Source organism: Ovis aries, chromosome 21 (assembly GCF_016772045.2).
Source record: "Ovis aries strain OAR_USU_Benz2616 breed Rambouillet chromosome 21, ARS-UI_Ramb_v3.0, whole genome shotgun sequence".
Classification (NCBI taxonomy): Eukaryota; Metazoa; Chordata; class Mammalia; order Artiodactyla; family Bovidae; genus Ovis; species Ovis aries.
The window spans coordinates 38786867-38799475 of record NC_056074.1 but is presented as its reverse complement, the minus strand read 5'-3'; the positions used below and the strand labels follow the sequence as shown (position 1 = coordinate 38799475).

Sequence of the window (12609 nt, the reverse complement as noted above, 5' to 3'; positions counted from 1 at the left end):
CCTCTCCCTAGGAGGCTGGTGAACAAGCCTTGATGAGCAGAAACTGCTGTCGTCATTACTGTTGCTGTTATTTAAAATTTTATCTGTTTGTTCCTTCTTGGCGGCGCTGGGTCTTCCCATTGCTGCACTCCGGCTTTGTCTCGTTGCGGTGATCGGGGGTGCTCTGCAGTTGCGGTGTGCGGGCTTCTCACTACGGTGGCTTCTCTTGTTGCAGAGCAAGGGTTCTAGGCACGAGGGCTTAGTTGCCCCAAGGCACATGGGATCTACCAGGACCAGGGATGGAACCAGTGTTCTCTGCATTGGCAGGCAGATTCTTAACCACTGGACCACCAGGGACCTTGTTATTATTAAGGTCTCCTCCTTCCTCCTGGCTGACTAGGGAGAGCGGGGACCTCACTGCTGCACCCAGTGTCACCGCGAAGCTCTGTGATGCTGTGACGGTTTTACAGGCTTTTTAAACTTTATCCTCCATGCCCCAGAGACCTTCACTTAACTGACCTCTCTATCACGGCTGGGAGTTACAGGACCAGGCCTTGCAAAGCACAAGGATGTTGCCTCCCCCGAAGTGGATTATGGGTTTGGACTTTGCCTCTCTGGGCCTCGGTTTCCCCATCTGTAAACAGGGCGGGAAGGGGTGTGTATACACACGTACACACCTACTAAGATGATCAGCAGAAGTCCGTATGAAAGCCTGGTGCTGAGAAGTGTGAGCCTCGTGTCCCCCAGGAGGGGCCCCTCAAGCCTGGGGAATGTCCAGTAAGCCTCTCACTTTCCACCAGGCAGCCCCAGTCACAGGACTGTGACCTCGGCCTGGGGGAGGGAGCTTGTCAAGCACAGCAACTGCTCGCGCAGCTTGAGATGCCTTTGAAGCCTCTTGTTCTATCTTCAAAAATTCAGCACATTTCACATTTTATTCCACCTGTGGGGCGTTTCTAATCTAAAACGTGTTTTAAACAGCTTGCCCTCGAGTAACGCGGACACCCACCGCAGCCCTGCGGGGAGGCAATGGTGTTGATTTCCTGGGAACAGAATCCCCAGACCACCTAACCCTCCCCACGAGGCTGGGGCCACCATTCCACTGTCGGGGGGCAGGCAGGCAGTCAGTTGTCACCTCACAGGTACCAGGCGCTGTGCTAGAGTCCAGGGCACGTCTGAGCGGTGGGGCTCGGGCAGGGGGAGGCGGGGCAAGTACCACAGGATGGACGGGGTTGTTTGGGGAGAGAACCAAGGAGGAGGTCTGGGAGGGGGTCACCTGGAAAGCGTGGTAGCCCCCGGGCCCTCTGACCTTCTCCCCTACTCTCCCCTAACTCACTCTGCTTCAGCCACAGAGGCCTCCTAACTTGCCTCCAACCTTCCAGGCAGGCCTCTGCCTCAGGGCCTTTGCACAGACCAGCTTCTGCCGGGTCCATGCGCTGCACAAACGGCCCCCTTTTCAGCAGGTCCTCGATTCCTCCTAGATGAGCCCCTCCACAGCTGCCTGCCACTCCCTCCTCCCTTCTCTACCCTCTTCGCAACTGTGGGCAATAATGCTAATGGTAATTCTCATTTGAGTTTATTTTGTGGTTTCTCGACTGTTAGGTGATGAGCTCTGTGCCAGCCGTCTGGGTCCCAGAGCCTGGCACGTGTCCGGGCTGCGTTCGACTTTGTCAAGCGATAGAAAGCTGAGACCTGGCCTTATGAGGAGGGTGGGCAAAGCAGGCCAGGCAGAGAGGCTGGGTGATTTCCGGGAGCAGGCCTCTCCCTGAGCCCGGCCCTGGAGGCCAGGACGAGGGCACATGGCAGTCACAGCCTCTGGGAAACACCCAGAGGGGCTGTGCTGGCTGCAAAGTCACCGCTGTGCCCGCTTACCCAGCTTCTCCCTGGCCCAGTAACCTGCTCAGCGCTTTCCTTGGGTCACCGAGTCTCCTCTGTGGAGGCCCAGCCCCCCACAGTGCCCCCTCCTCCCTCGGCTGGGCAGCTCCTACACGGCCTCCTGCCTCTGCCCTTGAACCAGCCCTGCCGCCTGCACGGCCCCCTCCCCCATCCTGCCTGCTAGGGCCCCCCGGGTGGGCTCTTCTGCAGGGCCCCATGATGAGAGCAGGACCCCATGCAGCCTGGCCGGGTGACTGTCAGGTCACGGTCAGATTGGTTCAGCAAATTGTTAGTGGGCGCCTGCTGTGTACCAGTCTGTGTGCTCAGCGCCGGGACAAACTGCGGATCAGACACACGGTGCGAGGGTGGGGAGGCAGACGCTTACAGTGATTCATGGCCCACGGGAGGGTGGGGAGGGTGCAGCCAGAGAGCAGCTCCAGACCCGGGGAGCTGGGTGCTCTCCTGGCTCTTGGGGAGGGTCTCCTCCAGGCAGAGGGAACAGCCTCTGCGAAGGTCCTGGGGCTGGAGGAAATGGGGAATGTTTGAAGGGGGCGGAGAGGAGAAAGGTAAGGTGTCATGGGCCTGGGGTGGGGTGTGGGAGCAGCCAGTTTTTTGTCCTGAGAGCAAAAGGGATCTTTTGGACCTTTACCCAGGAAGCTGTGGTACCTTTACCCAGGAGTCGTTCAGGTTTGCATAGTGAGAAGATCCTTCTCCATGGCCCAGCTTGCTCATCTGTAAAATGGGTTAGTAATTGTATCCTCCACAGAGGGTCAGGATCAAATGAGCCCATGTGAGTACAGGTTTTACCTGGCCCCGGGCCCAGGCCCTCTGCCACTGGGGGCTCTTCCGCTATAAAAATATTAAAAGTTGATTGTATGACTTTGTTGGCATAAACACAATTTTATTAACGTTTGATGGTATATATTTCCTATGTATATAACGTTATATATAACATTTTCTTCAACCTAAAAGCTCACTTCTTCCTTCTGATTCTCCTTTTCTGGCTGCACTGGGTCTTCGTTCTGGCACATCGCGCTCTCGTTGCTCCAGAGCCTGAGGGCTCAGCAGTTGCGGGGCACGGGCTTAGTTCAAGCACAGGGGGTCTCACTACCCCGACGAACCTGGGGTCCCTGCACTGGGAACACAGAGTCTTAGCCACTGGCCCACCAGGGAAGTCCCTTTTCTTCTCATTTTAAGGGAAATTACCTTTTCAGGGTCCCTAAAAGAATTATGAGTCCCAGGCACATGCCTACTGCTCCTCTCCTGAGCTCTCAAAGTGGGGGCTACTCTTCTCTGCTGAGGTGCTCCTCACAGGGCAGGAGGGGGTGGGTAGCGAGGGCAGTGGTGGGGAACAACCAGAAGAGGGGGAGGCGTCCTTGGGCCCCTCCCCCTGCCCTCCCCCACCTTCCCTTCCCCACTCTCCCCTCCCTGCTCTGTCTCCCCTCTCCCCCGCCCTCTGCCTCCCCTCTCCCATCTTCCCCCACCCTCCTCCTCCCCCTGCCCTCTGCCTCCCCCTTCCCATTGCCCCTCCCCCACCCTCCTCTTCCCCACCATCTCCCTTCCCCCTCCCCCTCCTCCCTCCCCACCTTCCCCCTCCCCCCATCCCTGTCCTGCTGCTGCCCTGTTCCTCCACATTCCGGCCCCTTTGATCCTCCCTGGGCCTGTGGAGAGCCAGGCAAACCCACCCTCCCCTTCCCCAGCACAGGCCCCTTGCAGCTGCCCATCTGACCAGGAGATGCCCAGGCTCACCTCCCTGCGTGCCCTCCTTCCCTCCAGGGTGTGCTGCCGCCTCACCTGTGAAGCATACCCCCCCTGCCCGCCCCTTCTTCCTCCCTCACTGGGATGTTTACACACTCCTCCCCGCCCAACTTGGGCACCCTTGGTGGCCCCTGGCACACAGCTGGCACCCAATTAAAATGTTCTGTGCAGAGAGTGACGGGGAGGGGGGCACCGCAGAGTGCCCCGCGGTAACGGTGACCAAGCCCTTCGTGTCCAGCCCTCCTCTCCCTTTCACCAGGCAGTGGCCACATGCCAGCCCCTGAACTGGGAACAAACTGAGGAGCGGCTCTGCCCACACAGGACAGCAGGCCCTGGGGGTTGAGCGTTGAGCGAGGGGCCGCCCCCCAGATGGCCCAGGGCGGGCAGGGGGAGTGGGGTTAGGGGACTGCATTTTTGAGCAGCAGAGTGGGGGCAGGGAAGGGCAGCAGGCAGGAGCAAGGCGCCCCAGCACACCCTAGCCTGGTGGGCGGCTGTCAGGGGACAGAGGATTTGGCAGTGACCGGGGTGGACCTCATTTCCACCCCAAGGTCACAGGCTCAGCACTGAGGCTCGGAGCCAGTTAATTGTGTCCAGCTGAGCGTGGCACCGGCACGTCTCCAGGCGGGGGCCGCAGCCGGGCTGGACCACCTCACCCCGCAGAGGGGTGCCAACAGGCAGACTCAGATGCCAGGCGCTGGGCCAGGCACCTCACACACTCTGGCCAAGGAGCGCACGCCCCCGCGCCCCCAAAGACTGAAAAAACCTCAGGCCCCCCGACAAAGCTCAGGGCCAGGCCTGGGCCCTACTCCCTCACTCAGCCACTCGCAAGCTCAGTGGCCCTGCTTAGCTGGGCAGGTTCCGGCCCTCTGGGCAGGGCTGGGCCGTAGACTCTGGCTTGGGCCCGAAAGCCAGCGCTTGTCCTCACCTCCCTCGCCCACCTCCGGGCTCAGCAGGAAGACCCTTTCAAACAGAGGGAGCGTTCAGGGGTTAATAAAATGGACACTGACAACCAGACATCCTGGCTTAAGGCCCTTTCCCCCCATCCAACCTGGCACACCAAGAGCCTCAGTTTCCTCATCAGAAAAATGGGCTAATGACCAGCTTTGATTTAGAGCCTCAAACCAAACTGAGGGGAGCATGGGGGCAGTGGTGTAGCAGAAAGGAGAGGCGCTGGAGACTCCAGCCCAGCGTCCAGGTGAGGCGGGCGGGCCAGCCTTGGCCAGGCAGCAGGAAGGCCTGGAACTGCCTCGCTTTGGGTGGGAGGCTGGGCAGCACACCCAGGGGACCGCCTGTGGTACCTTTGGCCCTACTCCCCATTCCCCATGTCCCACCCAAGCCTCCAGGTCATCCCCCCAGCTCTAAGTGCCTTGGACTCTGCATGACCGGACATCCAGGCCCCTGGGGAGAGGGGCCCGGGGGAGAGAGGGCAGGGGAAGGGTTTAGATCCCTGGGTTACTGCCCCTCCCCGAGTCCCCCCCCAACGGGGCTGCGGGGCACAGTGGGCTGGGGGATGGGGACTCTGCGGAGTAGCCTCCTGGGGTGCCCGATGAACTGGGGCTGCGTCCTCCGTGCAGCTTGAGTCTGAGCCCCCAGTGCTGGGCTGCACCTGTGCTCTCCCTCTTGTGGCAGGTGATGCCACCTGGCTACCGTGCCCCTTCCCCCAGCTCTGCCTCTGCCCCGAGCGCACCTCCCTCCTCAGCCCCTGGGTGTCCCCGGCCTGGTGGCCATCAGGCCAATTCACCCCAGCCCCCTCGCTCAGGCAGGGCCACATGCGGTGGGATTTCGGGGGCTCTGGGCAGGTGAATGATGGCATCTCTTTCTGAAGGGGCCTTCGGAAACGCAGGTCGGCAACCCCTCCCCGCCCACCCCTTTGCGGCTCATTGCCAATCCATTTGGCATCCAGCCCTCCAAAAGCATAAGCCAGCTCATTTGCGGCCAGGGTTAATTAAGAGAGAGAGGTGATGGGGGGAGGCGGGGAAGGGCCATGGAGGGCAGCTTCCGACAGCCGCCAGGACTGCCCTGAGGGATTGGGGGTTGGGGGGCTGGACCCGCGCCCTCCTGAGATGCCCCGGCCTCCCCCGCAGGCTCCGGGGCAGACCGGTCCAGACATCCAAACCTTCATCTCTGCGGCCAACCTGCTGGGGTGGGGGCGGGTCCAGACTGCATCCCAGGGGCCTACTGTGTGCTCTGCCTGTAAGTGGAGGAGGCAGGCTCTGGTCCTGGCAGGGCGGGCTGGGGGGACCCTCCCTCTGGACTTTGAGGCCCACCTGCTCTGTGGCTTTGACATCAGACAGACCCAGTTCCGATCCCGCTATTGTGCAGCTCAACCTCTGGGCTTCGCTTTTCTTGTCTGTGAAATGGGAGCGATCGCACAGCACCTGTGGCTTTGCTGTGACAGTACCTGGAACCAGTCTGCCTGGCAAAGAGCCCTTGCTCGGCCACTGGCCACCTGCGCTCCTGGGGCAGAGCCCACAGCCCCAGCCTTGGTGAGCCCCGCCCCCGCGGCCTGCATGTCCGCCGGGGTCCATCTCCGACTCCGGCTGCCTCGCCCGCCTGCTCTGCCCGCCCGCACCGCCCCCCCTTTTTCCGGCGGCCCCCCACCCCTGCTCTGGGAGCACCCAGCCGCTCCTCGCCTCTCCATCTTAATTAGCTGCTTGTATTAATCTTGCAAGTAACGTGGCAACTTGCAGCCCTGGGTTTTCGGGCTGTGGAATTAATTATTCCCCAAGCGAAGAGCTGTCAGCTCTGGGAGACCAGCCACTCAGAGCCACCCAGCACCACTTAGCAGCCTCCACCCAGGGGCCTGTGGCCTGGCCGGCCTGGAAATGGCCCCACTCCTGGCCCGAGCCCTGTTCCATGAGTCCCCCTCCAGAGGGGCTGCAACAAGACCGGGGAAGGAAGGCCAGTAGGCCGGAGCGGTGTTACAGCCAAGGACTCCGAGGGCTGGGGGACCGAGGCACAGGAGGGCCACAGCCCCCGCCGGCAGCACCTGGGTGTGCAGGACGCACCCGCCCCGAATCGCCTGGGACGAGCCCTGAGCACGGTGGTTCACACCCAAGCAGCTGTGCAGTCAGACGCTGGGGCCCGGGCTGGGAGGGGCACAGACCTTCGAGGCCCTGACATTCCAGCCAGGAGGCTGCCAGCTTCACTCTGCTCCATGGGGAGGCCGGAGTGGACAGCCAGCCAGGCAGGGTGAGACGGCCAGGGCGGCCCTCAGTCCAGCTCTGGTCGAGGGAGGGGGCTGGCAGAGCAGGGAGAGCCCTGTTTCTTCCTTGACCTTCACACCAAGCCTATAAGGTGGCCTGTTCTCCCATTTCACATACAGGGAAACCGAGTCACAGAGCGCGGTGGCTCAAGTCACCCATCTCTTCCAGCTGGTTCCAGTCCCAGGCCCTGGCCCTTCCTGCACTGAGCCAGGGTGGGGCCCAGAACTCACTGGTGGGCGCTCTGGTCCGAGAGGCTCCCCACCCTGGTTCAAGGCTCTCACCCCGCACGCTCATGCCCCGGGCAGCCCTTCCCCCGACTGTGTCCCTGTGACCACAGGTCTGTGGCCCCTGCAGCCTGTGAGCCCCACCCCTCAGCACCGCGCTGGTAGGCGAGCCCTGGGCACCTCTGGGGAAGGAAGGATGCGTGTGGCCAAGGGTTGCCTGCCACGCCAGGCCCCGCTCGCAGCTGCTTCCGGACCCTGGTGCCCCCCGACTCCCCGGCCACCCTACAAACTCTAGGCCCATCAGGAGCCTCAGAGGGAGAGGAAGCCCCAGCCCCCTGCGCCCCCCGGTTATCCGCCTCTGCTTCAGAGAGCCCATGCCCGGGACCTGGGCTGGCACTCAGGCCCAGCTGGCAGCCCCTGGTCACCCCTCCACATAGCCGCCTGTCCCCCCAGCCTCTCCCCACTGACACCTTTGTCTCTCTCTCTCTTGCAGCCAACAGCTCCCTGCTCGGAGGTGGCGGCGGTGAGTAGACCCTTCCTGCGGGCTGGGGTACAGGGCTGGGTGGGTGGGGGTCCACCTCTCTCCTCCCAGCCCTCTCACCCACCTTCCGAGCCCAGCTGGCTGCCGTGCCTTCCCAAGGCTGCCCCCTCGTCCCCACCAGGCACCCCTCCCATCTCTCCACTCCGCCCTTCTTTACTGTCCCCCACGCCATCAGCCTTGCCTGGCCTCCAGTATCTGTAGGTGAAGCCGGACACCTGAACCACAGGCCTGGCTCCGGCATGGCTGGGTGACTAGGGTAGGTCCCTGCCCCCTGAACAGAGGCTGCCTGGTCTGTAACTGGGACTGGAAGGCCCCCTGAGGTTTCAGAGGGACTGGGCCTGGGTCATGGGGTTGTAGCACCGGTGTGGTGGGAAAACCCCAGCCCTGCCCCCTGATCCCCACACGCCCTGGGCAAGTTTGCCCACCTGTGAGGGCAAAATGAGTGTCTCCACTCTGCCCTGCAGCCTCGCAGGGCAGCTGTGTGTCAGGACACGATCTCATCAAGCCAGGGAGAACCCCAGCACCCGTTAAGCCCACGAGAAGGCGGGTGTGTGCACTGTTCTGAGACCCACCATGACCCAGGGTGCGGCAGGGCCAGGTGGGCAGGGCGTTGAGGTCAGAGCGGGCCCAGCCTCCAGGGATGCAGGGCCAGGTCAACCGGTGCCGGCGGGGAGGGCCAGGGGGACGGTCCCTGTACCCTCAGTGCCTGGCCAGCCTGGCCCAGGCCGGCCACGCCAGCCCCTCGGCCCCAGCCCCTGGGCCCTTTGCGGGCTGGCCTGCCTGCTGTCTGCTGGCGGCCCAATGATTGGTGAGCCAGGGGCCAGGGGTTAATGCGCCGTCGGATAAATCCCAGGGGCTGTGTTTACGGCGGCAGTGGCAGGGTCCAGGCCAGGTTTTAAAAGGGGGAAAAAATAAAAGGGGCATAGAAGGTCAGGAATAAATAAGAGCAGCGTTAAGAGCTGTCGGTGAGTGGCCAGGACGCAGGACAGGGACTCGGGGCGGGGGTGGGGGTCTGTTTGTGGTTGGAGATGCTTTACCTCCCTCCCCCGCTTCTCCTCCAGCCGTCCCTCAGGAGGTCACCGCTACACTGGAGGCCTCACAGGATGAGGGGGCTTCACTTCACCCTCACAGGATGAGGGTGGTCTGTACCATGTGGGCGGCGGGCTCAATGAGGCACACTTGTCTGGGCGTGGGGACCAGGGGGATGGGCAGGAAATAGTGAGTGGTGATGCACAGTGGGAAGGGTGTGCTGGGCTGAGGGAACAGCACGGGTGTAGCCTGGAGTGAGGGAGACTCTGAAGATGGGAATGGTTAGAGCCCAGACAAGGCGAGGGGGACCGGGAGAGGACGCAGGGGCCTTGGAGACCATGTGAAGAGCTGGAGTTTTAGCCGTTCAGTTAGGAGGACAAGCTTCCCAGGTGGCTTCCCAGTGATGCAGGTTCGATCCCTGGGTTGGGAAGATCCCCTGGAGGAGAGCATGCCAATCCACTCCAGTGTTCCTGCCTGGAGAATCCCATGGACAGAGGAGCCTGGCGGGCTGTGGTCCACGAGGTCACAAAGAGTCAGACAAAACTGCAGCGACTAAGCACACACACACGTAGGAAGACAAAGGATTACAGAAGCTGTGGGACCTAAGTCAGGTCATCAGCCCTCTTCTGCTCAGAACTCTTCTGGGGCTCTCACCTCACTTCCTTCCACGGCCCACAAGGCCTCCAGCCACCCATCAGACTCCCCACCACACCGCCTGGCCCTCTGCACTCCATGCCAGCCACACCGCCTCCTTGGAGCTCCTGGAACGCAGCCGGCCCACGTGTACCACAGGGCCTTTGCACTGGCTCTTGCCGCTGCCCCAGATGCTCTCCGCAGACAGTCACGGCCGTTCCCTTCACCGCCTGGGAGTGTTTCCTCGAAGGCCCTCTGCTCTTGAGGGCCACTCTGACCTCGGAATTGCAGCTGCTGCCCTGACCCCTGCCCCGCCTGACACTCCCTGGGCCCCTCACGCCGCTCTAGTCTATTTCCCTCCGACCGCCTCTCTCCTGCAGCAGCGCGTCACTTACTTGTCCCGTTCATTTGTTGTCTGTTTCCCCATTGAGAACAGTAGCTGCAGGAGGCTCGCTCCACTTAGAAGTGGTCTGGCGCATACAGTCAGCGCTCAATGCATGGCTGATGAGTGAACGAACGCACCGTAGACAGTCAGGGGTGGCCTTCCGGGTCATCTAGAGGGCTTGCCTGACTCCTGTCCATGAGGACAGTGGGAGCCACTGCGGCTTCCTGCAGAGCGGGGAGAGTGGCTCACCGGTGGCCTGGGGGCCTCGCTCTGGGAGGCCAAAGGGCAGCTGCCCGGGCCAGAATGAGCGGCGGGGCCCAGTGGGGTCCCCTGCGCTCGCTTTCCTGCAGCACTGAGGGCGAGGGGAGGCTGGAGCCGGCCCCAGCACAGCCTGACTGACGCAGAGATGGATGGGGTGGGCCAGGACCCGGGAGGAAGTGGGCCCGGAGTCCAGCCTTTTAACGCCGGCCGAGATTTATGGAGCCGCCGCCAGGGCTCACTGGGCTGCCGCTCTGCTGATGGGATTGGGACAAGGCGGAGGTGGCGGGGAGCGGACTGGGGTTGGGGGAGGCGAGGTGGGGGCTGAGGGGGGCCTGGCGCCCGCCTGGGGCGGAAATGGACATGGGGCCCGGACCCCCAGGACATCCTCTGAGCTCACATCTGCCACCTGTGCCCTCCTTTGCCCCTGGTCCATCCAGCCAGCCTTAACCCCCAACCTGCCAGAAGGGAGGGCACAGGCAGGGGCAGCCTGGGCTAGGGGCCCCCATCTGACTGCCTGGACCCTGGTCTCCCCTGGTGCCCTGTCTCCCGGGTCCAGCCCTGAAGGGGTTCAGGCCGCTCCGCACCCTCCCGTCACCACCCCTTTAGCTGTCCACCCACCACCCATGCTTTTAACAAGCACTGGTCCCCCACTCTGCACCCCACCCCCAGCCCACCTTGCTGACCTCCCCTTGTGCCAGTTCCCGGAGCCTGGCTCCCCTTTCAACCTGCGGGTGTTTGTGTTATTCCTTCCCCCAGGAAAACATACTCTCCCCAGGAACAGAGTTCAGGGGATTCCAGGCCCCTGGATCAGCCTTTCTGGGGTGGTTAGTTGCGCCCCTGTGTGCAGGTGCACCTAGGAACTGGGGACCAATAGCCCCACCCCGGGGTCCACATCCGGCAGCCATCAGCTCAGAAAGGGGGCACCTAAAGCGGGGCCAGGGCCGGCCACAGGGCTTTGGTGCAGTGAACCCGCAGCGTTTACAGCAAGCCTGTTGGGGAGGGGGTCGGCTGGCACCTCAAACCTCAGTGGGAACTCCCAGGGGCTGCTCGAGCCCCTGGGCCTGCCTCACCCTGAGGTTGGGCCCCCACCAGGCCCTGAGGCCAAGGTCAGTGGTTCTGACAACACAGCGAAGGGCCCCTACCCCCCACAGCTCCCGGTGCTCTTTCTGAGAGTGGGGCAGGCAGGGGAGGACACCTGTGTCAGACCCTCCGACTCGGGACTTGACTCTGCCCTCAAAGAGGCTCACTTTGGTAGAAGTCTTCCAACAGAGAGAGGGCATTTGACTTGGGCCCCAAGGCTGCATAGGAGTTCATCAGGTACAGAGGGACGGAGGGGCCCACCAGGCGGAGGGGCCCACCATGCAGAGGACCCAGCGTCTGCAGTGGGGGCTGCCTGGCCCACTCGTGCTCCTGCCTCCTTCCTGGACAGCCTTTTACTGGCTCGATAAAAATTAAAAAAAAAAACAACTACTCTGCTATTGTATGGTAAGAAGGGAGGCGGGCCCTAAATCAGGACCGGAATCGACAGGGCCCTGACGCGTGTCTCTCCTGTTTATTAGGACTGAAATGTTTACTCGGCGATAAGGAGCCGGCTTTCTCGTGGAGATTTGTGCGCTCTTTTTCAATTACCCCTCGTCTTTCTCTGCCACTTTCGCACTAAAGGGATGATAAATGTATCGGAGCGTTTCAATTATTCATCTAAATCATGACTGCGCCTGCCACGGCCAAGCTTTAGTGACAGATTAATTCAGGGCCGCCTTCCTCCGCTTGCAGCACCATCTCTGCGTCCGCCTGGCTGGGGCCCCGAGGGCCGGCCCAAGGATGGGCGCAGGGCGGGTTGGAGCTTCGTCCACACACACAGCCCCTGCCAAGGGCCCTCACTTCCAGAGGTCAGCCGGCGCCCCAGCACCGGCAGGCGTGTGAGGGTGCAGCCGCCCTGCCCTCCCGCCCGATGGCTCTGCACAGCCCTGTTCCCGGGCCCAGCCCGCAAGTCCGTGTCCATGTCCCTTGCACTGCTGGGCCTCAGGCATCTCACACCAGGGAGAAGCCAGCAAGGCTTGGCTCCTGGCATAGCCCTCTCCAGGCACAGGGCCTTTGCACATGCTGTTCCCAGGCTCGGGGACTCCTCTGCCCTCCCACCACACCTTCCCACCTAGTTATCTCCATGTCAGGACAGCCCCTCCAACAAGCAGTCCCCCAACACACACAGAGACACACACACACACACACACACACACACACTCACACTCACTCCTCACTCACTGCTCTGTCTCTCTGTCCACCAAGGGGCCTGCCAGCACTGGGAAACGGCAGACCCTGTCCCTCTTGGAAATCCGACTCGTGTTTGTGTGATTAAGTATCAACTGCCCCCCATCAGTGAAGTCACTGAGTCGTGTCCAACTCTCAGTCACTTCCCTTTCACTTTTCACTTTCATGCATTGGAGAAGGAAATGGCAACCCACTCCAGTGTTCTTGCCTGGAGAATCCCAGGGACGGGGGAGCCTGGTGGGCTGCCATCTATGGGGTCGCACAAAGTCGGATACGACTGAAGTGACTTAGCAGCAGCAGTAGCCCCCCATCAGACGCCCCGCACTCAGGGGTGAGCACAAGTGTCTGTCTCTCCGCCTCCCAGCAAAAAGCAGGTGCCCAGTGCAGGCCTGCTGATGCCCGGGGGCATGTGCCCTCAGCCCAGCTGTCGTGGCACAGTCAGAACCCAGCACC

At 62.2% G+C, this 12609-nt stretch overlaps 1 protein-coding gene across 5 annotated transcripts in view; it reads left to right on the top strand.

Moving 5' to 3' along the window:
- Positions 1 to 12609, top strand: part of MACROD1 (mono-ADP ribosylhydrolase 1) — a 154653-nt gene that overhangs the window by 132256 nt on the left and 9788 nt on the right. For 4 of the 5 annotated variants that reach the window (XM_042238338.2, XM_027959283.3, XM_027959284.3 and 1 more), the window contains exon 4: positions 7533 to 7562. The exons of the other annotated variant lie outside the window; for it this stretch is intronic. In XM_042238338.2, the coding sequence (XP_042094272.1) occupies positions 7533 to 7562 (30 nt within the window). The remainder of the gene's footprint in view (positions 1 to 7532; positions 7563 to 12609) is intronic. 5 annotated transcript variants of the gene reach the window in all.